Here is a 27,075-nt window from a genome sequence, read left to right on the forward strand (position 1 = left end):
CATTATACTAAACATGTCATGTATATTAACTCATTTAATCCTCATAATCTATGAAGAATATATAGTTTCTGCGCTATGAACAAGAAGAAACTGAAGCACAGAGGAATCAAGTAACTTGTAAGTCACACGACTAGAAAGCAGCAGAGGAGCAATCTGAATAAGCAATCTGGCTCCAGAGTCTATACTCTTAATACTAAGCTATGCTAACAACAAAACAAAAAATCCAAACACTTATACAACTTACTATGTGCCAGACATTGTTACGTGCTTTTTATTTTCATAAACTTGAAATAAGAAATTAGCCATTTTAACATACTGCTAATCTACTTTTCACTAGTTAATAAATATTAACTGAAAATAAAAATTTACATCTAAAACCAAGATATGATGGGATTTAATAAAACTGTAGCTCTCTTTATACAATGCCATATTCAGGTATATAGACTATTTCCTATATTCTATTAATACATGCCCCCTAGGGTTCTTAAGTAAAAATAATCACGCTAAAAGTTAAATTCTTATTTTCTATGCACCTTTTCCTTCTGAGTTCTAGAAGTTTTTCTAGGAGATATTTATTTTCCAGGGATTTTGTTCATTTTATTGCCAGCAATTAATTGCTCTAATATTTCATAAACTAATAGACTAATCATGCATGTTTAGCTTATACTACCCTACTCTTTAAACATCTTTAAACTTTTACCATCACCATCATCGTCATCAGTATTAATAGTACTACTTTCACTACAGCAATTGCCCAAAAGCATCTACAGGAAGCTAGATTTCAATGGCTCTCCTGGCACGGTACCAAATCACACCTGTTTGGCCGAAGAAAGAAATACCTACATCTCTGTTCATCCATTTCTTTTGTCAGGATGACAGTACAGACTCTGCCTTTTTAGCTAGCAGAGTGAGTCTAATTCTAATCCATCCAGCTAAATTAGTCTTGCTGGCACCAATCAGCATATTCTAAAATTCTCATTTTACATGGAGTGAAACTTCTCCTATTATCAGATGAGAAGTTAATGAAAAATGTGAGCTATTATGAAAAATCATACAAATTCTATTTACCTATCATATTTTTCAGAAATCATATATAATTTTGCATATCTTGTGATATTATCCAAACACTTCTATATATATATTTTTTTAAGTGTTTAATGTTTCCTTGTTTTTGAGAGACAGGGCGTGAGCAGGAGAGGGGCAAAGAGAGAGGGAGACGCAGAATCCGAAGCAGGCTCCAGGCTCTGAGCTGTCAGCACAGAGCCCGACGCAGGGCTCAAACTCACAAACCGCAAGATCATGACCTGAGCTGAAGTCAGACACTCAACTGACTGAGCCACACAGGCACCCCTAAAGTATTCTTTAACTGAATACTAGAGTTCAGAATTGTTTTTCTTAAATAAAACATAGCTATAACTACCCCGGTATAGGATTTGTAGTTTAATATTTTATTTTATTTTTTTTTTTTAATTATTTTTTTCCAACGTTTATTTTTATTTTTGGGACAGAGAGAGACAGAGCATGAACGGGGGAGGGGCAGAGAGAGAGGGAGACACAGAATCGGAAACAGGCTCCAGGCTCTGAGCCATCAGCCCAGAGCCCGACGCGGGGCTCGAACTCACGGACCGCGAGATCGTGACCTGGCTGAAGTCGGACGCTTAACCGACTGCGCCACCCAGGCGCCCCTGTAGTTTAATATTTTAAATGGAACTTTAAAGATACTGGCAATGCACTCTAAGTGTAGCATTCACATAGAATGTATTTCTTTTCTGATCATTTACTGTTATACACACAGCATCAGAGAAATTTTAGGTGACTGACCTTCATGAAGTCCAACCCTCTGGGGCGCCTGGGTGACTCAGTTGGTTAAACAGCGGACTCTTGACTTTGGCTCAGGTCATGATGTCACGGTCTGTGGGATTGAGCCCCATGCCAGGCTCTGCACTGACAGCATGGAGTCAGCTTCAGATACTCTCTCTCTCTTTCTCTGCCCCTCCCCTGCTCATGTTCTCTCTCTCTCTCAAATAAATAAACTTAAAAAAAAAAAACCCTCCATTTTGTATTCACATTTCATCAGTTTATATATTCTTAAAGTGAACTAATTACTTGATTATAACATCAAATATAACAGGCACAAACAGATGTGGGAATACACAGAACTGATTCTTGGTTAAGTAAAGTATAAGCAAACAGCTCTGCTAATTAGGGCCCAATGGTTTGAAAACTTCAGCATGCTGTGAGCATCAATCAATATTTTATTCATAGAGACTGGAAAGTATCTGTAAGTCCAGGAAGTCGGTTACATGGAGGTCAAGAAAGGTCTGTTCTTACTCTATGTATGGCCAGAAAAACTGCACTTTTTTATGACATTAATATTAACATAGTCACACCTAAGATGATAAATATACTTTAATAAACAAGAAGCACTTACTATCTACTAAGTTTTAGGTTCTGTATCTTAAATACATAACTGTACTTAATCTTCACAGTAACCGAAAGGTAGTTATTATCCATACTTTACAAATGATAATTCTGAGGCTCAGGTAAGTGCTTTTTCTCAAGGTTACTACTGATTTCTTTCCTTTTTCCTTTGGATGAGGTAGTACTATGCTGCAGCCAGCCCTGACGGATCCTGATCCTATAAAAGTCCCATGTGTTGGGGAAAAAATCCTAAGTCATTACTTCATTGTAACAAAAAGCTTAAAATAAAATTTTAAGGAATGGAAATTACTTACATATAATCAAAAAATATTAGTTTGAAAGACTGTAAGTTCCAAAGCAAGTAGTTCTCAATCCTGGCAGTGCGTCAGAATCACAGCTCTACTGCAAATTTACTAAACCCAAATTGCCTGAGAAGTAGCCTAATTAGGTAACCTTTTTTGTTTTGTTGTTGTTGATGTGCCACAGGAACATCTGAGGCACAGTGAGAATTAATTAAGACACCTGCTTTCAAGTCGGTTCATATGCCGGCTCCACCAGTACTCGCTGTGACCTGAGAATTATTCCAACGCTCCACTTTCTTATCTATAAGATGCAGATACCTATCTAGCCTAACTTGCAGAACTATGATGAGAATTAAAACCACTGAGAGTGTACTCCCCAAATGGTAGCCATTATCATTATTTAACTGGTATATTCACTACTTTAACAAGAATTAAAGATACCCTACAGCTGACATATAATGTAAGAAAAAAACAACTTTGACTATATTAGATTCCTAATATAGTTATACCTGTAATTATAATGGTGTCTGCTCCTTTCTATATGCAGCAATCAATTATAAGACAAAGGCAAACTGTAAGGCTACATTGAGTATTTCTTGGTGTCAATATAGCTTACCTTATAATTCTGAACTCCAGTGTACTCTTTTTAAAATGGTCTTATCTTCCTATAATGGATACCTTTAGTCTCTTTTTTGTTGTTTTTTTTTTTTGTTTTGTTTTTGTTTTACTGCTCGCCTATCAAGAGCTAGGGTATCTACCTAATCCCACTGTCATCTTTGTCTCTGGAGTAAACCAATTCATTTATATGGCCCATGACACAGGCCACAAACTGCGTGCACAACTACTTATGGGTTTTGTCCAAACAAGCACCATCATAACTCCTGAATAAGAGCTGCAGAAGACAAGACTAAAACAGGTTGAAATCAAAGTCTTTGAATTTAGGTATGAACCTCTAAGTAAGCAACAGGGAGAAAAGAAATACTTAATGAAAAACAAAACAAAACAAAACAAAACATGATGAAACTAGCAATTACTGAAGAATAATCAAAAAGAGGTAATTGGAAAGATAAACAGAAAAAGAGACCAAAACCAGTTAAACCTTCTATAACATTATATAATCAAATTCAAATTCAAAATAAACATCCATTCAATTGTCTAAATGGGTTTTTTTTGTTTTGTATTTTGGAACAGGAGGAAGAAAGGAGGAATTAGGGAGCCTTTAAGTACATCATCACAGTAATTAACATTTATTAAACACTTAATATGTATCAAGTACTATATATGTATTAGCTTACAAGAGTACCTCTACTATAGGCTCTGTTGTTTACAAAAGAGGAAACTGAGATACAACAAGGTTACTTAAGGCCATCCAGCTACTTAATAAAGAAGCTGGGTTTGAACCCTGGCAAGCTAAATCCAGTACCCACACACACATATATGCATACAAATATTTATATATAAATCACCAAGGCTTAATTCACCAAAAAAGAGCCAATTTTCACATATTAAACGAGGACTTTATCTCCGTTTTGACCTTAATCAGTACTTTCTGTTAAGTTCTTCTTTCCAGCTTATCTTCTAACTCAAGCAAAGGACCCACTGGGCAAAGCATCCCATGATGGAACCAAAACTACCCCTCAAGCAACAGGGACTGCCCCAACACCAGCAAGAGCTCACAGAATTGACCCTGAGACAATGATCAACATGACCTTTACCGCCCACCTGCGTGTACCCACTGAGGTTTGTCCCACATTTTCCTGAAGTATTTTAAGCACACTGAAGACAGTCTGAGACTCCAGCCTGCTGTATTCCCTGTGGTAGCCTCATGGAAATAAATTCCTTTCCTGTTTCACCACCGCTCGTCTCTCTGCTTTGATTTTGTCAGAAGAGAGTGGTCGGACCTGGGCTGTCTGGGACTCCCAACAGCCAGGTGCTTTTGTATCCATGGGCCTTGGTTAGAATGTAAATGTCACTTCCCGACTTGCTTTCACTCATTTTAAAACCAGGGAATGAAAACAGAAGAAACATCTATGATATTTTTTACCTGAGTACAAAATAAAGTCAGACTGGTCTAAAACTATAAAATTAGACCAAATGCAACTTTTAGTAGCAAGTAAACATTATAAAGGCAACTGGGCAAAAGCAACACACCAATCAAAAAATGTTTTCCAGGGACAACCTGGGTGGCTCAGTCCTTTAAGCACCTGACTCTTGATTTCCACTCAAGTCATGATCTCACTGTCCTGGGATTGAACCCTAGCGTGGGGCTCCGCACTGACAGCATGGAGATTGCTTGGGATTCTCTCTCTCCCTGTCTCTGTGCCTATCCCCAGAGCTCATGTACTTTCTCCCTCTCTCAAAATAATAAACACTAAAAAAATTTTTTTTCAGACTCATTCCTCATGTTAGTTCACGGTAACAAATACCTACTAATTTTAATAGAACACTATAGCCAAGCAGAATTAGCAAAAAGCTGAGTTTTCTATTCTAATTATAGTCAAAATTTTGAGACTGCCTCCTTACGAATGTTTTCATGTGTAAAATGATCAGCCTACAAACATTTTAGAGACTGAAGCTACATGAGAGGAACTGTTCTTACCAAATTACGCAAGATATTAAAATGAGTAAACAACCCTATCCTTCAAAAGCCCATAGAATCACAGACTTGTATTAGTAGAATAAAGGACAAAAATCACATGATCATCTCAGTGGACACAGAAGAAGCCTTTAACTAAATCCATCCCCCTTTCATGATAAAACACTCAAGGAAAATGGAACTTCCTCAGCCTGACAAAGGGCATGTATGAAAAACCCACAGCTCACATCATACTTAATGCTGAAAGATTAAAATGTATACTTTCCTGTTAAGCTCAGGAAAAAGACAATGTCCACTAGTGCTCACCATTTCCATTCAACATATGCAGGATGTTCTGGCTGGGGAAAACAGGCAAGGAAAAGAAATACAAAGTGTCCAGACTGGAAAAGGAAGAAGTAAACTAAAACTATTCTACTCATAGAAGACATGATCTCGTATATGGAAAATTCTAAGGAATTCCCTAAAACAAACAAACAACAACAACAAAAAAACCAACTGAACAAATAAAGGTTGTGATTGCACAATACAAGACTACACAACACAAGATCAATATACAAAAATCAATTGTACTTCTATACATTGTCAATAAACAATCTGAGAAGTGAAATGAAGAAAATTCCATTTACAGTATCTCAAAGAATAAAATACTTAGGAACAAATTTATTCAACAAAATGCAAGACTTGTACGCTACAAAACATTGAAAGCTACAAAACATTGTTGTTTTTTTGTTTGTACGCTACAAAACATTGAAACTTTGTACGCTACAAAACTTTGTAGCTACAAAACATTGAAAGCAACAAAACATTGTTGAAACAAGAGCGAAGTGAAAAAACATCCCATATTCATGGAACAGAATAATATTCATCAAACTGATCTATAAAATTAACATAGTCTGTCAGAATCCTAGCTATTTGCAGAAATTGACAAGTTGAGCCTAAAGTGAGATTAAAGTTAATGTGGAAAGGGACCCAGAACAGCCAAAACAATCTTTAGAAAGAAGAACAAAGTTGGAATACTCACATTTCCCCAATTTCAAAACTTAATACAATATTACAGTAATCAAGACAGTGTGGTATTAGTATAATTAGCTACCGTATGGCTAGATCAATAGAATAAACAGACAACCGAGAAATAAACATTTATGATCAATTGACTTTGACAAGGATGTCAAGACAACTCAATAGAAAAAGAATACTCTTTTCAACAAATGGCCTTAGGACAACTGTACATTCACATGAAAAAAATGTATTTGGACCCCTATCACACACTATATAAAAAATACTAGCTCAAAATGGAGACCTAAATGTAAGAGCTAACATTATAAAACACCTAAAAGAAAACATACATCTTTGTGACCTCAGATAAGGTTGTGGTTTCTTAGATACAATACCAAAAGCATAAGCCACAAAAGAAAAAATAGATAAACTGGACTTCATCAACATTAAAAACACTGTGTGTTTCAAAAGACACCGTCAAGACAATGAAAAAAAAAAATCCACAGAATAGGAGAATTTATAAATCACGTATCTGATTAAGGATTTAATATCCAGAATATAAAGGGCTTTTACAATTGAATAACAAAAAAAAAAAAATCAAATTTAAAAATGGAAAAAGGAGGGACTCCTGAGTGCCCCAATCAGCTGAACGTCCAACTCTTGGTTTCAGCTCAGGTCATGATCTCACAGTTCGTGGAGTCAGGCCCTGTGTCAGGCTCTGCACTGACAGTGCATATACCCTGCTTGGGATTCTCATCTTCCCTCTCTCTCTTTCTGCCACTCCCCTGCAAACTCTCTCCCTCTCTCTCTCTCTCTCTCTCAAAATAAACCAAAATTTAAAAAATAAAAATGGAGAAAGGATATGAATAGATATTTCTGAAAAGAAGATACACAAAGAGCCAAAATATAAATAGATGCTCAACATCATTAGTCATTTGAGAAGTGTGAATCAAAGCCACAATAAAATGCCGCTCCACCTCCTCTAATATGATTATAAAAGACAACTACAAGAGTTTGTGAGGACGTGGAGAAATGAGAATCCTTGATTACTATTGGTAGGACCACTGTTAGATGGTGCAACCAACTTTGGAAAATAATTGGCAATTCCTCTATGTTCAACACAGAGTTACCATATGACTCTGCAATTCCACTCCTTCAGGAATATAAACAAGAGAGATGAAAATATACATACACACAAGACTTCTACACAAATGTTCACAGCATTATTCCTAAGAGTCAAAAAAGAGGAAAACCAAATGTCCATCAACTGATTATTAAATAATAAGCAGTGTATTTATACTATGAGATATTCAGCCATAAAAAGAAAGGAACCACTAATACATGCCACAATATGGATAAACCTCAGAAACATTATGCTAAGTAAAAGAAGCCAATCATAAAAGACTACATATTACATGATTCTATTTATATGATATGTCCAGAATAAATCCATAGAAATAGAGAGTAGGTGAGTGGTTGTGAAGGACTGGGTGAAGAGGGTAAGGCAGAACAACTGATACTAGGTATGGGGTTTCTTACTGGCGTAAAGAAAATGTTCTGAAGTTAAGAAATGCCAATGATTGCATACTCAGTGGATATAATGAGAAGTCCTGAACGATATACTTTAAAAGGGTGAATTATATGGTATGTAAAAATAACTCCATAAAGCTGTTATACAAAAGAAACAATCAGCTTGTATGAATGATAAATGATAATACAAATAGGCAAAAACAAAAGACAGAATTTAAGGCAGGAAATGATTGCAATTATTAATGGAACAAGTTAAAACATTATATTCTCTTTTTTTTAATGTTTTATTTATTTTTGAGACAGAGAGAGACAGAGCGTGAGCAGGGGAGTGGCAGAGAGAGAAGAGAGCAAGACACAGAACACAGGCTCCAGGCTCTGAGCTGTCAGCACAGAGGCCAATGCGGGGCCCGAACCCACAAACTGTGAGATCGTGACCTGAGCCGAAGTCGGTTGCTTAACCGACTGAGCCACCCAGGCGCCCCTAAAACATTATATTCTTAATGTTTTAAGAATCCAGTCTTCCCTTTAACTAGGATTTAAAAATATCTTTTAGAAGCAATGAATGAATTTCACTATTCAGCGACCTAACTGAAATGCAGCATAAAAAAAGGAAAAATAAAATCACACTACAGTTTAGTATTTTTGCGATTAAGCTCATTTCCTTCTGTCCTGCACTCAATTTTCAAACATTTTTATTTCGTTCAAGATTTAAACACAGAAAGTATTTAATGGATGAGAAACAACAAGAAAACCCTTTATAAGCTTTTAAAATTCCATGAATCTGTAAGGTCAGCTTATTCATTTTATCTTTCGATCATTTGTGAGGCTGGTATCACCATCACAACAAAAATTTCTCTTACTTTTAGTCTTCCTCCTGGGATTTCTACTGTGCTATCAGCAAAGCCGAATTAAAAAAATAGTCAAAGAAGCAGGCAATGGGACCGTAGCCCGTGTTTAAATTCTTAGAGGACAGCTCCTAGGCAAGTTTTCACTGCTCTCACTATTGCTGTGTATTATACACATATTTTGACAACCTCTACTTTTTATGAAGAATGTGAAAATACCAAGACTGGTATATACTTAGTAAATTATTAAGATCTTTCAAGACTATATATCTTTTCAGAGAATCTGTTCATCAATTCCTGTCTTTGGAAAAAAAAATAAAAAAGGAAAGAAAGTACTGGCATTATTCCAACCTCTACAGGAGTGACACATTCACTTTTCCAACCTATGACTGGAAGACTGGAAAACATACAAAATGGCGGAAAACAACTGGAGAACTCTGATATGCTGTGCAGTTTCTGAAAATACATTTATATTCTGCAAAGTTTAAAGATGAGAATACGGATAATTAAACTTTCTATGAACCCTTAAGTGACTAATAAATTATCCTACAGTATTATACATTTAATTATATATTATTGTGTGAAAGTAACTTCCATTGAACACATATTCTGCTAACAAACCAAAAAGTCTTTAAAGTGTAAACTGTTCATCCCTGCCACAGTAAAATAAACCCAAGAGGATATTTTAATCCATCACAAATTCTGACGATTTCCACTAACCTCTGTTGCCATTTCTTTTAGCACATTCGTGTACTTTCAGCAAACAGAGTAATTCACGCCTCTAGTAAGCCTTCAAGGTGTTGCTACTCTCAACTGGCTTAACACTCTGAATAAAAGCTCAGTGGATGATTTTTATTTGTAATGGCTTAAGTCTTGAAGAAACTTAACCATAATGTGATTATAACAAAGTTAAAATCTAAACACCACCATAATGTAGTCAAAGAATATTGATGAAAGCATTCTAAAAATGAAGAGAAGGAGCTTTAACATCAGACCAACTCTACCAGGTAGTATGAAAATAAACAACAATCACTTAGCAGCTGAGAGATTTCATTTCTTTGTTCCACACTGTTATGAGGAATGAATGAAAGTCAACAGATAAAAGCAGTACATCATACGTGTATCCTCCTCAAAAAATGGAAATACGTCAGATGAGCTGTGATATATAAGGCAACCTATGTGTGCTAGTTTTCTCGTCAGTGAATGCCTCACCTGCCTCCTCCACCTGATCAGCGTGATAATCGCCTGCAAGACTAAACTTTTTCAACTTCCTATTAAGATTACATGGACTTTTTTTATTGCTAGTCCCCATGTCCAGTGACATAAGGCTAGGATGGGGAAACACTGTAATTCAATCCTGCGACTCCAGTTCGTTCCCACCTTCATAAATATGTCCTACCAGCTTCACAGCTCTGTCTCCAAAGGCAATGGTATAGCAAAGTGTCAGCTTACACACACTGCCCAGAACATGTTTCTTATCTACCATCTGCCTCACTAAGAATACCGCTACCCTATCTGTCGAACATTTGGCCAGTATTTCTCAATTCTGGCTCTACATTATAAGCATCCACAGAGATTTCACATAAACATGCATAGATGTCAAGCCCCACACCAGATTCACTCAATGAGAATATCTACAGAAGAAATCCAAGTAAATGTCTGGGCATTGTTTGTATATTTTATCTTTTTCAGCTCCACAAGATATTCTAACAGATAGCCATGGTTGAAAAAAAAAAACAACAACAACAACTGGAAAACCCTATGAGCATAAATAGAATTAAGCATTATCTTCCATAAAAATAAATTTATATATGAATGGTTCAATAAGTAATTTCTCAGACTTCCTTTCTTCAAATGGAATAGTCATGAATCCCCTTAATATCTGATCAGAAGTATATTTTCCAAACTTCTAATAGTTTGCTACTTTTATCTGAACTAGCTTCTAATCAACTTGATAGGAATGTGGTCAATGCAAGAACTTAGTATATCTTTACCAAAGTTTAACACAGTGAAGAACATTTCATTTTGTATTTTTTAGAACTATTAATGTATTTGCAGTACAAACAAAACCTTTGTCAAATAACAATTATTCACACTGTTATAGTAAAGGACCCCTATTCTTTACTTTCACCTACTTGAAAAACATCAAATTTAAACCCTCTTTTAGAAGATCATGTATTTTTTCACCTATAAAAATTAACACAGACTTTCAGTTTCCGGTCCAACACGTAAGAAATTTGAAATCTGCCACTCCATCCTAACAACAAGGGAAAAGCTGAACAGACTAAAAATCAACAACTCTTCTTAGATCCCTAGGACAAGTGAGGTCACAGGGCAAAACGCTGCCCCCAAAACTGCAAAGACAGGCCAACACCATGAATCACAACTCACCAAAACGAACCAGCCAGTAAGACACCTCCACAGGAAACAGTGCCAGGGTAGGAAAATCCAAACTATAATCGATGAAATGCTGGGATCTTAAAGTAGAGAAGTCTGAAAGTCACAAATCCCTGGGCACCCAGTCATGAAGGAAGTGGGGGGGAATCCTTATACTTTCGTGAGTTTTACCTCAAAGAGCTCCACCAAGTTCCCACAGCAAATATCTGAGAAAAAAATCCCCTCCTGCTTCCAGCAATGGGTGGGGGAAAAGCAACCATTTTTTAAATACACTGGAGCACTCTGTTCTTCACAAGATCTGCCCTCTGAAGATACAAACCAGAAGCCTAAACTGCTAGGGGTTTATCAGAACAGCGCTATGAACAATAGCCAAATTATGGAAAGAGCCCAAATGTCCACAGACTGACAAATGGATAAAGAAGACGTGGTGTGTGAGTGTGTGTGTGTGTGTGTGTGTGTGTATACAGGAACATCACTTGCGATCAAAAAGAATGAAATCTTGACATTTGCAACAATGTGGATGGAACTAGAAGGTATTAATGCTAAGTGAAATAAGTCAGTGAGAGAAAAACAAATATCATATGATTTCACTCATATGTGGAATTTAAGAAACACAACAGATAAACATAGGGGAAGGGAAGGAAAAATAAAATAAAAACAGAGAGGGAAGCAAACCATAAGAGACTCATAAATACAGAGAACAAACAGAGGGTTGCTGGAGAGGACGTGGATGGGGGATGGGCTAACTGGGTGATGGGTATTAAGGAGGGCACTTGTTGGGATGAGCACTGGCTGTTATACGGAAGTAATGAATCACTGGATTCTACTCCTGAAACTCAATACTACACTGTGTGTTAAGTAACTTGAATTTAAATTTTAAAAAATTAAATTAAAAAGAAAAAGAAAAAGAACTGAACTGACCAGGTAGAAGGGAAAGGCCCAACTCGAACCCACTCTAGCCACCCTAACTTACCTGGGTCACCTGAGATTCACTTGTGAAGTCCACAATCCAGAAGCAGAGGCTCACTAAAAGACTAAGACCTTCACACCTTACCACCAAAAATGAATCTAGATATAGACCCCACACTCTTCACAAAAATTAACTCAAAATGGATCACAGACCAAAATGCAAAACTATAAAACTCCCAGAAGATAACATATGAGAAAACTTAGGTGGTCCTGGGTATGACGATGACACTTTAGGTACCACGCCACAGGCCCCATCCATGAAAACATAATTGATAAGCTGGATGTCTTTAAATTTCAAAACTTGTGCTCTGTAAAATACAAGGTCAAGACAATTAGAACATAAGCCATAAACTTGGAGAAAATATTTGCAAAAGACATCCAAAATATACAAAGGACTGTTATCCAAAATATACAAAGAACTCTTAAAACTTAACAATAAGAAAATGAACAACCAACCCAATTGAAAAATGGGCCAAAGACCTTAATAGATACCTCACACAAAGACATACAGGTAGCAAATAAGTATATAAAAAGATGCTCCACATCATATGTCGCCAGAGAAATAACTGCAAACTAAAACAAGGATATACTGCTACAAACTTATCAAAACAGCCCAAATCTAGAATGACAACATCAAATGCTGGTAACAATGTAGATCAGCAGAACTCCTGTTCATTACTGGTCAGAGAACAAAATGGTATGGCTGTTTTAGATGACAGTTTGGTAGTTTCTTAGAATACCAAACATACTCTTACCATACGTACGATCTAGTAATGACGCTTGTTGGTATTTACCCAAGAGAGCTGAAAGCTTATAGCCACACAAAACCTGCATAAGGATATTTATAGCTGCTTTATTCACAACTACCAAACTTGGAAGGAGCCAATACGCCCTTTAGTAGGCGGAGAGCTAACTAAACTGTAGTACATCCAAACAATGGAGTATTATTCAGCGCTAAAGAAATGAACTATCAGCCATGAACAGACACAGAGGAAACTTAGATGTTAAAAGTGAAAGAAGCCAATCTGAAAAGGCTATACATACTATATGATTCCAACTATAGGGACATTCTGGAAAAGGCAAAATTATGGAGACAATAAAAAGATCACTGGTTTCCAGGAGTTAGGGGAGAGAGAGAGACAAATAGGTGGAGCACAGATTTTTAGGCAATGAAACTACTCCGTACGATATTCAATGGTGGATACGTGTCATGCATTTGCCAAAACCCACAGCATATACAACAAACAGCAAGAGTGAACCCTAATGTAAACTGTGGACTTTGGATGATTATGTGTCTGTGTAGGCTCATCAATTGTAACAAATGTACCACTCTGGTGGGGGATGTGAATAATAAAGGAGGCTATGCTGAGGGCAGATAGGGATATGTGGGAAATCTCTATTGCCTTCTGAACCCAAAACCTGCTCAAAAAAGTCTATTAAATAATTAATATATTAACAAAACCCCAAAACTGTTCAAAAAATAGCCTATTAAAAATCAATATATTAATAAATGAAGTTAGCCACATTCTCATGATAATAAGGGTGGACATACTTAATTTTACTGCTCACTCACAATGTTAACATCCTGCTAATCTGCTATTTAAGCAAAACTATAATGTGCACTATTTCTGCAGTAAAAATTTAATAAAATGCTACAATTAACTGTGAAAGATATATAGATCAACATTTAAAACTTCCTTTATTCAACACAATTGTAATATTTTGCAATAAATGCCCAACCGTATTTGAAAAATTATGTCAGTTAATTGCTTTCTTTTCATGTGAATCAAAGGAAGATCAAAACAAAAAACAAATTGTAGCATCCACACTAACTTACAATTAGAGTATTCACCAGGTTAAAAGAGACCTCTAGTTACCTCTTCCACCATTGTTTTGGTAGGAATTTTTTATTATTTGTAAGCAAATTAAGGTTGTTGAAAAATATTCATTCTTATTATGTCCTGCTTTGGAATCAGGATGGAAAAGGGGTCAAAATGAATTATATTTATTTTCACAGGAAATTACGTAGAATAGCTTTTGGTATATAAATACACTCTTAAACGAACCACTTGTTCAGTCTACAAGAAATACAGTCATAAATAGTGGTCTGGGTTAGAGAAACAAAAAAGAATGTGTATTCTGACATATCAAGTAAAAACCACCTTTCATCCCGGCACCCATTCTCAGATGCTTAATGGCTAAGTTCTTTTCTCAAGTACGGCAAAGTGAATTTTAAAGAAAAATACAGCCCATTATGAAAAATCTAGTACAAAGACTGAATAGATGGAAAAATCTGCTCCAACACTTTTTCTCCTTTTCAAAAGACAAAGAGAAAAAATACACAAAAGGAAAGCAATTTAGCAGAAAGTACTGCAATAGCTGATGCCACTGGATTTATAGTCACCTTTGGCAGAGCACTGCCGTGAAAAAGCAGAGGTATCGCTATTACAAGAAAAGATTACGTACTTTCAAGAAAGCGTAGGATTAATCACTCTCCAACAGACAACCTCACCAGGAAAACTTCAAAAATTCTAGATAGCATTTACTGAAAGGGAAACAAACAAAACCAGGGATATATATTGGAACCAGGGATATAAAAAAAAAAAAAAAAAAAAGCAAACCCTAATTTAAAATAAAAAATCTCATCATTTAAGAGTAACTACCATATAATTTCTAAGACTATATATTTTATAAATTCCATGTGCTAAGCAAACCTTAATTCTCAAATGAAGAATTATAAAACCAAAAATATCAGCGAGTTTTTAGTTAAAAACCCTATATTTTCCACTGTAAGGGAATGTAAGTTACTCTTGATCAACATTCATTTTTAAATCATAGCACCAATAAAGAAGAACACTCATGGGGCACCAGGGTGGCTCAGTGGGTTGAGCATGTGACTATTTGGCTCAGGTCAAGATCCCAGGGTTGTGGGATCAAGCCTGCATTGGGCTGCACGCTGGGCATGCTTAAGATTCTCTTTCTCTCTTTCCCTCTCTCTCCCCCTCACTCCACCCTCCCTCTCCTGCGTGCTCTCTCAGAAAAATAAAAGGAAATATGCTCAGCATGTCATCAATTCATTTATTTGTCTTATATAACAACCTCCAAAAGGACTAACACCAATTGGAGAAATGTAATCAAGTAGAAATTAGCTTTATTTACTGAATAAAATGATATCTACACTTAGTGCTACTTGACAATGATCCAGTGAGCAACTATAAGAAATTTTCAAAAAGTGGAATCTAATTTCAGTTTTCAATTAAAGTATCACACATTCTTCCCAAGGGACATGCAATGTATTTAACTCTAAAGAAGGTAACCATGCACCCGAATTTGCTTCTAGGGGTTTTATGAGGTTTTTTTTATATGTTATTTTTTAGGTTGTTTTCTTCTACTAATTTTTTTTATTCAAAATTTGCAGACATCTACAAAATTGCAATATTTTAATAAAATGATTACTTTCATCTTTTAAAATCTAAATGTAAATATTTCTACATCTCTGTATAATATTAATGAAAATATAAGAAAAAGCTACAAATGCAAACATTTTTAATTAAAATTAGGTAGTAAGGGTTCAAACAAGCTGAATACTTCGATAGAATTGATGACTGAACTGCCCCCAAAAGATGCCCAACTAAGCATCTCATTATCATATTAATTATAATTCACACACACACACACACACACACACACACACACACACACAACAGGCCTCTTCCACAGGATCAAATATTTGTGAAAGTAATTTAACTTAGCGTACAGAAGTACTATATATCATTAAGAATTACTTTTTCTTAAACTATTTTCTATTTATGACTAAAAGATTAAATTTAAACTGATACTGCAAGTATAATTTTTGAAACTTTACTATAAAAATGTCAGTAGTAGTTCCTTCCTTAGCATTCCTCTCCACTAATGATTTAAAAGCAAGGCAGCCTGATGAATTAAAACAGGGATTGGCAAACTTCAGCTTGTGGGAGAAATCCAATCCCCCGTTTTTAGAACTAAAGTTTTATTAAAACAGATCTATACTCCTTCCTCCCCATGTCTGTGGATGCTTTTGTGCTAGACTGGTAAAAAACCTAATATACTTACCATCTAGCCCTTTACAGGAAGTCTGCTGACTCCTGAACTAAAGGTATAGATTTAGATCCTCGTTATTTTAAAGGCATGCGAGCATACAAACACACCCATATCATAGTATGATCTTTCGTAGACAACCTATGAGGTTGATCATTTAAGAATCTGTATTTCTGGGGTGTCTGGGTGGCTCAGTTGGTTGGGTGTCTGACTTCGGCTCAGATCATGAGCTCGCAGTTCCGTGAGTTCAAGCCCTGCGTCGGGCTCTGTGACGGCAGCTCAGAGACTGGAGCCTGCTTTGGATTCTGTGTCTCCCTCTCTGCTCCTCCCCAACATATGCTCTGTCTCTCTCTCTCTCTCTCAAAAATAAACAAACATAAAAAAAAAAAAAGAATCTGTATTTCTTCTGTTTTAGAATTGTATACCAACTACTTTCCAGTTTCTGGACTCTTGATAAAACAAAGGATACTGGTTAATTCTGATTTGCATTGCTTTAGACTCCACCGCATATTTTCATATGCTATAATGTTTCTGACAGTTTGTTTTAAAAGAAAATACCACTCAATGTTATAATTTTACAAGGTCTAATTTTAGCCATTTAAAATATAAAGAATGGTAATGTAGAAATTTAGATTTTAAACATTAAATTAAGAAGATGGCTAGATGGGTGGAACTGGGGATGAAACTAAATCAAATATACATCACAAAGACAAAGGAACTGAGCTTTAAAGATAAGAATTATTTTAACAGGATAAAATATATTCTAGACTTAAGGAATTGCTGAACACATGGCCCTTTGTGAAAGAGTGAGTAGTAAGAAGTAACCTGTGTCAACAATTCTTCCACAGCCAAAAAAGGAAAAAAAAAAAAAAAAAGTTATGCAGTAAACATAACTCATGTCCAAAATTTCTTTAAAATGAAACACAAGAGTGAAAGATTAAAACGACTGGGATTACTAAATCAAAAAGTGGGTAACTACTAGGCATTTAAATTCACCAAAAATGTTAAAAATTATACAATATGGGGAAGATAACCAACTTATCTTTCTTCTGTTGCAGATAAAAATTAGATATACTGTGGTTCAAATTAAAGCATAAGTTAATTAAATTATAAACATAAACATCTTTCTACCTACGAAGAATTCTGAGTAAATCAGAAGGTGCTATTTCTTGGAATGATTTATGTCATACGTGACTAAAGGAAGAGAGGTCTATCAAGTACCTTCTGGTAGTCTTTCATGAACTCTTAGTTTACTGCACATAAATCAAGGCAAAAATCACCTTGTTTTACTTCCTAAGAAATTCTGTAGTACTGTATTATGTTTAAAATCTATCTTAAAATCTATACTATTCAAATATAGTAGTATATTTAAACACATAATATTTGAACACAAATAAGGTGGTGATATAGTAAAATACCCTTTTTCTATATTATTCTCTTATATTCTAGACAGATTTGTGTAGCTCAAACCAAAAACATTTCATTAATCCGTAATCCTAAAATAGAGTATACCTTCTTATGATCATAATATGCCAAATCACTGAAGAAAAATTCTCATTTAAACATTATAAAACAAAACAATACTGACACTCGTTATTAATTTTCGTCTTGTAAATAATGTGTCACTTTCAATGCATGAAGTTAAAACCAAAGACAAACAACCAAAGCTTACCTTTTAGCAAAACTACCCCATTGTGCAATTATTTACATGTATATCACTACTACCCCAAGTAACCATATGATTACCATATTTAACACCCAAATTACATACCAACAATTCAATAGTCTCTATATTCAATTTCTTATATAAAAATTAATAAAATCACGTGATTAGGAACTGTGAAAATTAGTAATGGGAACCCTCACTAAAATGGATTTGGGAGGTTTTGGCAGGGGGAGCTCATATCCTACCACTCATCATCAACTGCAGACCCAACAGGAAGAGATGGACTTGCCCTTGCAGTCCCCTCTATTCCACTACTCCAGCTGGAGGTGACAACTTTTCTCATCCCCCGCCCAGGCAACAGCTCCACCAATGAGAAGTCCCACAATTTGAATTCCTGGTTTACTCCAATGGACTGGTAGATCCTAACTGCCTTCCCAACGTCCTTTTCTGCTTAAAAAAGGGTGTCTGTCCTTTGTTTACCTGCACTTGCCTATCGTTTTATATGTATATATATATATATATATATATTTTTTTTTTTTTGAGAGAGAGAGAGAGAGTGAGAGTGAGAGTAAGTGGGGGAGGGGCAGAGAGAGAAGGGGACAGAAGACCTGAAGCATGTTTCGTGCTGACAGGCTCATGGCTCGAACTCACGAACCATGAATTCTTGACATCATTGGAGTCAGACACTCAACCGACTGAGCCACCCAGGCACCCCTTGCCTACCGTTTTTAGCAGCTTGTTTGTCCTGGGTTGCAATTCTCTTTTATTCTCTAATAAACCCATCTGTTCCTATTAAAAAACTTACAGTTTTACTTTTAAGTTTAACAAAACCCAGTAGTAATTTTATGTAATTTCATTTTAATTTTTTATCCTTACTATTTACACCCAAGAAAGGAAAGTACACTGTTAATTTTTTTTAAATGCCCCAGTTTATGTCATAACGAGACCTTATCTGTTATAGAATAAAAATGCAACAACCTAGTATCTTAGGTATTCAACGTGAGTTTTCAACAACAAAAAAAGTGCATGTTTTTCATAGGTTCCTTCCCACTCCATTTTGTAAACAAAGGTTTACATTTGTGCATCTACTGACTTGGATTTTGAATGTAATCAATGGACACAAAGTAAAGGGGCCCACAATGGGATGGAGTCCAATACTTCATCCTCTTTTACATGTCCTCGAAGCAGCCCATTAGACAGAAATGGTTCAGAACATTCCCAATCCTCTACAGAAAATGAAATTCTAAGATCCTAGAGATGGAAGGACTCCAGATATCACACCCCCAATTTCCCCATTTTACAGGAAAGGAGACTGAAACCCATTTCAGCTGGCTTAACCAAAATTAGTCTGAAGACTAGAACACTTCTAACGATAAAGTCATCCTTCCAAAATTCCTTTACCCTTTTCCTCTAGGATGGCAAAGTCAGGTTATAATTTTAAAAGGAAAAAAATACTAAAAAACAAATGGAAAACAAAGAATATGGAATAAAAACCTATCTAACTTAAGGCAGAAAGGCTTCCTAAGCAGACTTGACTCCCTACTAATTAACTTATCCCTTTTCAGTTCCATTCAGATTCTATCACACCTTGTTTCTCTCCAAAAGGAATTCATTGCAAAGTAACTGCTTCCAAGCAGGCACCATTTCTAGTTGTTTCTAAAGTAAAAGTGCCTATTCCTCCTGCTGCAGTAGTTCATGCTGAGAATCACAACCTACTGCTGACACAGTACTCGTTCTTCCTTTTATACAAAGTCCTCTTTAATAAAGAACTAAGAGTTGAGAAGTAAAAGTATTTCAAAGTCCTTGTTTCTCCTCTGGAGCTAGAATTCCAAATGACTAGAATTCTTCCATAGACAAAAAGGATGGCAGGGGAGAAGAGGAGATAAAAATGGGGCTTAATTCTAGCTACACTGTTTCCCTTTTAACTACTCTGAACAAAAATCATTTCTAAATTTTTCAGTACTGTAATTATGTTTTACAACATAAGCAGCAAGTCAAACATTCTAATACTATCTTACAAGTGCAAAGTCACTAAATAATCATTTAATGCCTACTATGTGCAAGAAACTTTCACATCTCAATAGCAATTTTGCAGCCTTATGATTAAGAAGAGCCAGTTCCATGACTCTTAAAGAAAAAAAACAAACAGTACTCTTACAAGATTTTTTTAGGACTGTACTAGCAACAAAAATAAATGAAAATCAGGCCTTCCTAAAGAGTGTCTGGCACTAGTTGCCTTTCAACAAGTATTTGCTGAAATAAACTAATGAAGGACCTGAAAATTGAAACTACAGAAAAATTCTCACAATATCGTATACTGAATATTCACCAAAACAGTCTCTGCATGGTCTTAAAAGCTATACATGGACATTACTGCATTTAATTGTGATGCTAACTGCATGACCCAAGTAGGATTATTATCCTATTTAACTGAACAACTCGGGCATAGTTCAGTGGAGCACACAGAACTGTACGAGTTAAGGCTGCCATATACAAACAGCAGGGGCACCCTACCATTTACTAGGTGGAAGCCAGGGATATAAAGTAGCCTGCTACGTGCTGGATAAACCCACAGAATTATCCAGTCCAAAATGCTACCACTATTGAGAGATACTGATCAAGAATACGTAACTATAATGAATCCTAACCAAATAACAACCAGATAACTCAGGTGAACATTCATGGTTTTCCACCAACTGGCTCCAACTCAATTAGGATCACTATTCCAACCTCTCTTTGGTACTCCTAACTATCATAATTTGCTTTTCTCTACTTTTGCCCATATTGCTTGCCTAGAATAATTTTCCTAGTCCTTCCCTGCTACTCTGAATCCTTATCTACTAATGTGTAGCAACATCATCAAGTGCAATGACTTTGCCTATAATCTGACTTTACAGAGTATCAGTAGACTTTTAAATAATTCTCTAAATTCAATTGTTTAACAAGTTCTAGTCTTTTAGTTAGGACTGGAAACTATATGAAGAATCACATTTTTCATTTCTTTTGAATACTCCCGTAAAACAATACATTGCCACTTGGAATTACAGAATTATTTCTCAAGGAAATCATCTAATACAGCATGTTCATTTTAAAAGAATAAAAAATTAAAAGACACCTAATTCTTTAACAGAAAGAAAAGAACCAGAATTCAGGCCACAGTTTATAATCTAATGTTAACGCTTAATAAGTGTTGGTTAAATGAACTCCAAGGTACAAAAATCACCTTGTAAGTTGGCATTCAGCAAAATTACACTGTAGTTTAAAAGACAAGCCATGCTTTATCAGAGATTGCTTATTTTACTGTATCTTCCACAAGTCAAGAAAACAATAAATGAGATTTTTAAATAATTTTGATAATTATAACAAAAACTCACACATTTTTATTAAAAAATTCAATAAACTTGAGATGTCAGTTTTCTGCTTAGTCCTTGAAAGAGTCACACATAAAATGACTTCATTTCGAAAAAAATAGCTTACAAAGATCAGAGTAGCCCATGGTTATAGTAATTCAAAATTATACTAGTAAACCAGGAATCTAGACAAGGACAACAGCAGCATTACTAGAAATGCAAACCTTTTTTCCCTTTCTAGATGTTGATATGAAAATAATTAGATTATTCTATCCCAATAGTTTTCATCCCTAGATTAATCATAAGAACCAAATCATACCTACTTCTACATGGCAAAAAGAGAATTAAAATAATTAAATCATGTCACTGCTATATATGATGTATTATATAAAATTATGCTTTCCTGCTTCCCATCAGTAAGTATATGCCAACCTCACATTCTTTCTAGAAGCCAAGAAGTTCAAACATAAAGCATGTTTATAATATCATTCACTTGCTATAGACTAATGCAGGAAATACATTAAATTCATCTTGCCTCATTTTTGGTTAGAAATTTAAAAATTCAGATTTTCCCTATTTCTTGTAAGCATTTGATATCAGATGTAACTTTCTCATCTAGTATTTTTAAAACCTCAAAGTAGATTAATTTCATACAGTCCAACATTTAAGAAGACATTCTATTAGTCAAATTACATGTGCATTGGGGCGCCTGGGTGACTCAGTCAGCTGAGCTTCCAACTTCGGCTCAGGTCATGATCTCACGGTTCATTCGGTTCGTGGGTTCAAGCCCTGCATCAGGCTCTGTGCTGACAGCTCAGAGCCTGGAGTGTGCTTCGGGTTCTATGTCTCCCTCTCTCTCTTCCCCTCTCCTACTCACACACTGTCTCTCTCTCTCTCTCTCAAAAATAAACATATATATATATTTTTTTTAATTAGATATGTATTACAAATTCTAATAGCTCAATCCTACTTCGGAAAACATTTCCTACTTTCTCCTCCACAGTCAAATGAAAGAAGGCAAACCAATCTGTTACTCTGGAATATTCATTATGCATCTCATTAAAAAGTAAAAACATGTTTGGTAAAGAGTCTTCCTGACTTCATTCTAAATACAGTAAGAAAGATTCTAAAATTAAAAAAAAAAAATTATAGCTGTAAACTTATAATTACGTGTTCACCTTCATATAGTGTTCAGCTATTAGAATGTATTAGCAAGTCACATACAAGTGAGGATTTGGGACACCCAATCTTTGCTTTTATTTGGCAATTAGAATTAGGCCTATATTTTAACTCCTTTGTGTCAACTTGTTCATTACTCAAATGCATTAAAGGTAACAGTGTTGCCTAAAGAAAAATACTTGGTTTTATAAAATTGGACCTGCTGGTGGTACTCATTAAAAGTACAAGGGGCAGGGGCGTCTGGGTGGCTTGATTGGTTAAGTGTCCGACTTCAGCTCAGGTCACGATCTCACGGTCCGTGAGTTCGAGCCCCGCGTCGGGCTTTGTGCTGACAGCTCAGAGCCCGGAGCCTGTTTCAGATTCTGTGTCTCCCTCTCTCTCTGCCCTCCCCTGTTCATGCTCTGTCTCTGTCTCAAATAAATAAATGTTAAAAGTACAAGGGGCAGACTGGCTGTTAAAAGAAAAAAAAAGTTGAGACTACATTGAGAAACAGTAAAAGCTGAATCCATTTAAAAGAAAAGCAAAATCTAAAAATAACTGATTTAACTTTATTTTTTTCTTTTAATCCAGTGATGATATTCTTCTGTTGGGAACAAAAAATGTCTGCTTTTAGTTCCAAACAGTCCATCTAGATCCAACAATGCACTGTTCTTGTCACTACATGGAGTTTTGCTGAATAGTTTGAACCCATACTGACAAAATTAAATTTTAGTCCCATCTTCAAAAGACTAAAACAGGAACCCTAAACTAGAAGGTAATGATCACTGGGTTTAGGAATAAAAACATATAAACATTTGTAGCCAAAAATAATTCTAGTCTCAACTATCTAGACATTTGGGCAAGAGCCCTTGAGACATACTCTTGGAAATTCAGATTCAGATCTAGCTTGGTCAGATTTTACCATTTCAACAGGAATGTGTGCACGACTGGTATTTACTATGAAAGTAGATTTCACTCAATAGTACATATTAATGGCCCATCTGAAAACTTTTTAAGTTTTTTGAAAGATAACACACTAATCACAAATGAAACTTGAAGCATATCCTGATACTATGTACAGTACTGCTTTGAAATAAAGATTTTAAAAGATTATAAGGAAAATGCAAAGCACATGTTTAACTAACTTAGCAAGTTTCCTCTGCTCTTCTCAGGAGCCAGATACAATCTGAAAGGTAAAGCTCCCTCCTTTTTTTTTTTTTTTTTTTTTGACAATAGTAATTCTTTTGTGATAGCCTTGTGATTTTTTTTCTTACTATCAACACGTTACTTTAATATGTATAAGGAGATATCCTAAAGATGAATAAAGCATTTGCTTTTAAAAATTTTAATATTTAAAAATAAGTGTATTTTAGTTAAATATGGTTAAATTTCATGATAAAAACAATTTTATTTCAAGTTAAATAGTATAAAAGTGAGAGGTATTTTCCACTGTTCAGAATTAAAAACAAAAATGATTCCGAAGAATGAGTAGATATTCGGAAAAACTATGCTATGCTATGACAAGACTATTATAGTTCATGCATAGTCAGGAAAAATAATTCTCCTTATATTAATAGTTCAGAGTACGTGTACATAACAAATGTGACTACGAAAGGGAAAACACCAAGAGAATACACTTATCCATTTGCATTATACTAACAAAATGATCTAAAACTTCTAGAAATATCAACCCTTCTTAACTGTTTATATAAAATTAATTTACACGATTTATTTTCTAATTTCTTTTTCCAAAGGGCAAGTCAAACAACCAAATGAAATTCAACCTCTAATTCATTAGAACAATAGGTCATAAATTCACTATCTACCAAAACAGTTAAGGTGCGTCCTATGTTATTGTCTTTAAATCTCATTCCAAACCATATTGCATTCAATATACCCCTAGTATAAGCAAAGAGATTTCCCCTTAGAAACTTCTAGCTCCTTGCAAAGACAGTAGTTACTATAGCAAAACTTTAGAACTCTATGTGGATACGTATTTAGCTACCATAAACAGAGAGATAAGAAACACCCCAGCAACCTATAGCCTGAATAGATGTAGAATTAAGAGAAAAGCGAACACCACATGATTTCACAAATATTATATACTTGATCATACCATTTTTTTGGAATTTAAACAGAAAAAGCAACTACTCAGCAGCACAGAAGGACTGGGGAGATACAGCAAATGTGGAAAAAAACTTTCAATGAAAGGATACAGCCTTAAAGCACCAGTCTGAGTTCCGACGGCCAGGATCTTCTGTACAGGATCAAAGGCCAGGGCTGAAGGTTGATAGGGAAATCCATGGCGAACAGTCTAGGGATGGGCAAATGACATCACAGCAACCAAGGCAGCAAGCAGAATTTAAAAACAGAAAAGTCAGTAGAGGCATTAGAATCTAGAACCAATTATAACTGATGCAGAACACATACACATGCACTCACTGCCTTAAAAAAAAAAAAAAAAAAAACAACAGTACAAAACGTACATCAACAAAACTTATGCACACAGAACCTGAAACCAAAAGAAGTGAGTGTGTGTGTACGTGTGTGTGTAGATCACACCACACACACATACACAAATACCTCCCAACGTGACACTTTCATTTCTGCCCTTCCATAATACTGGGATTCTACGGAAGAAAATTTCTTAACACTCTATACTATCAAGTCTCAGACCAAAATACCAAAGTTTGCGGTAGTAAAAGAGATCTGTAAATTAATGTAAAAATGCAGTTCGTGTTTTATTTCAAGTGTGATAACTTCATCGTTACTTTATTTGGATCCTAAATGCAAGTACTGCTAAAGAAAAGCTGTCATACAATTACTTTCGTCAAGGATTCGGGAAAGCAATTATCAAACCTCTAGCCCCAAATTTTGCAATTGTAACAGAATGAAAATAAAGTGCAACATATTATTTTTGAATTTTGCTGTTAAACCCCGAATTTCAGGGCACTGGGGCAAAAATGTGTATGCAGCCATTTTTAAGAAACTGACATATGAAAGCACGGTATTCATAAGGCAGGTATTAACATCGAGACAAGTTTGTATATCTCACTGAGCAGCCAGTGAACTAATTCGCTGCATCATTCTTTCCCAATTACAGACCGCTGTAGCAATTGTGCCATTAATAGGCAAAAATCTCAGTACCAACTTTTTAATCAAACAGAATGCTGAAAGGACCCTGTGATTTCGTATTTTAAGCTTCCGGCCACATTTTAAGGGAAAGGTGATAAGCAAATATCCAGTTGAACAGGTCTGGTTTTTTGATGAACAATATGCATTCGAAACTGTTTCCAAAGGAAACTTCGAAGTTGGTGAATTACATTAAAATGCGTGAATGTAAAGGCTATAAGGTTATTGACAATACAAATTAAAGGTCGGTGAAATACGTTAGAAGCAACCTTGAAATGACTGCTGCATGTGAAAAGGAGGGGGGGGAACCCCAAAACGAAAAACCAAAAGGAGTAAGATGATGTCAATCTCCAAAATAACCCACTAAGCCAATGCTTCCTTGGGCAGGAGCGAGCCCTCCACCCGAGGTATAATTAATACTGGCGTTCTATTCCCTGGCATTCCCGGGAAAAGCCCGAGGTGCCCCCCCCGGAAAACGACCCCCCAATTTTCGCGGGGCTGCGCGCTCCGCTCACCTTGCAGAGCTGAAAGTGCTCGGACTGGAGCGTTTCCTGGATCTCGGGCTCCCGGTTCCCAGCCGGGTGCTGCTGTTGCTGCTGCTGCTGCGAGGCCGAGGACGAGCCGGCGGTCAGGCCGTCCAGCACCTTCCTGATGTTGAATTTCCTCATGGTCTCGGCGGGGCTCCCCCGCAGCCCGGCAAGGGGAGGCAAGAGGCGTCCCCCGGCGCGGGAAACGAGCCCGGGCCGAGGGCAGCGTCGACCGAGGACACGGAGGAGTGGGGCGGAGCGGGGGCGCGAGGGGAAGGAGGCGGCTGAGGAGAAGCGCAAGATAATCCAAACAGGAAATACGGCGACGACGAGAGAGCAGCGGCCACCAGAACCCCGGGCGGCGACCCCTCTTCTTCCGAGGCCGCCGCCGCTCGCCGCGGCTGCTGTGGCGCCGCTTCAGCCGCCGCCGCCGCCGCCTCGCTCCGCGGCCCGGCGGCACAGCAGTGGCGGCGGCGCCCGGAGCCCGCGCTGCCCAGCCTCACCTGGCCGCGGGCTGACTCTGCGCCGCGCCGCCGCCCCGGCTCGCCCCCGCCGCCGCCGCCGCCGCGTCCATGGCCCGCGGCCCCGCCGCTCCTCGCCCGCCCCGGCCCCGCAGTCCCTCGGCGCTTCCTCCCGCTCCTGCGCTTCCTCCTCTCCTCCTCCTCCCGGGGGTCGCCGGCCCTCCGGCGGCGGCCGCCGCTCGGCCTCCCCGCCTCTCAGCGCCGCTGCCCGCCCAGCATCGCACGCAGGGCGCCCGGGGTGGGTCCCCGCGCTCTCCGCTCCGCTCCTCCGCCGCTGGACCAGCCCGCCCTCGCTCCTTCAGAGCCCCCGCTGCCTTCCTCAGGCGCCGTCGCCGCCGCCGCCCAGGCTCTCGCCCCGCCGCTCCCTCTCGCCTGACAGGGCACCTCGGCACACGACACCAACGCCCGCCCAGAGCAGCAGCGGCAGCCGCGGTTACAGCGCCGGCCGCGGTGGTGGCGGCAGCTGGGCCTCCGCGGAGCGGGGCTGCTGAGCATGCGCACGCGCACCGCATTCCCCCCTCCCGCTCGCTACCACCACCCCCCCCCCCTACGCCCCCTCCACGGGAGTGGAGCTGGGGCTTAATTTAC

General features: G+C 37.2%; 1 protein-coding gene across 4 annotated transcripts in view; it reads right to left on the bottom strand.

Moving 5' to 3' along the window:
* The window catches only part of STXBP5 (syntaxin binding protein 5), a 173,227-nt gene extending 146,873 nt beyond the window's left edge, over nt 1–26,354 (bottom strand). For 2 of the 4 annotated variants that reach the window (XM_047101606.1, XM_047101605.1), the window contains exons 1-2: nt 25,955–26,354; nt 24,524–24,621 (exon numbers count right to left, since the gene is read on the bottom strand). In XM_047101606.1, coding sequence (XP_046957562.1) covers nt 24,524–24,621; nt 25,955–26,107 — 251 coding nt within the window. In that variant the 5' untranslated portion in view covers nt 26,108–26,354. The remainder of the gene's footprint in view (nt 1–24,523; nt 24,622–25,954) is intronic. The other 2 variants (XM_047101608.1, XM_047101607.1) reach the window with 1 other exon arrangement.
* Nucleotides 26,355–27,075: the final 721 nt, after the last annotated feature.

The sequence above is a fragment of the Lynx rufus genome, unplaced genomic scaffold (genome assembly GCF_022079265.1).
Source record: "Lynx rufus isolate CCGP_SWC_20201006 ecotype Redwood Valley unplaced genomic scaffold, mLynRuf1.p SCAF_6, whole genome shotgun sequence".
Lineage (NCBI taxonomy): Eukaryota > Metazoa > Chordata > Mammalia > Carnivora > Felidae > Lynx > Lynx rufus.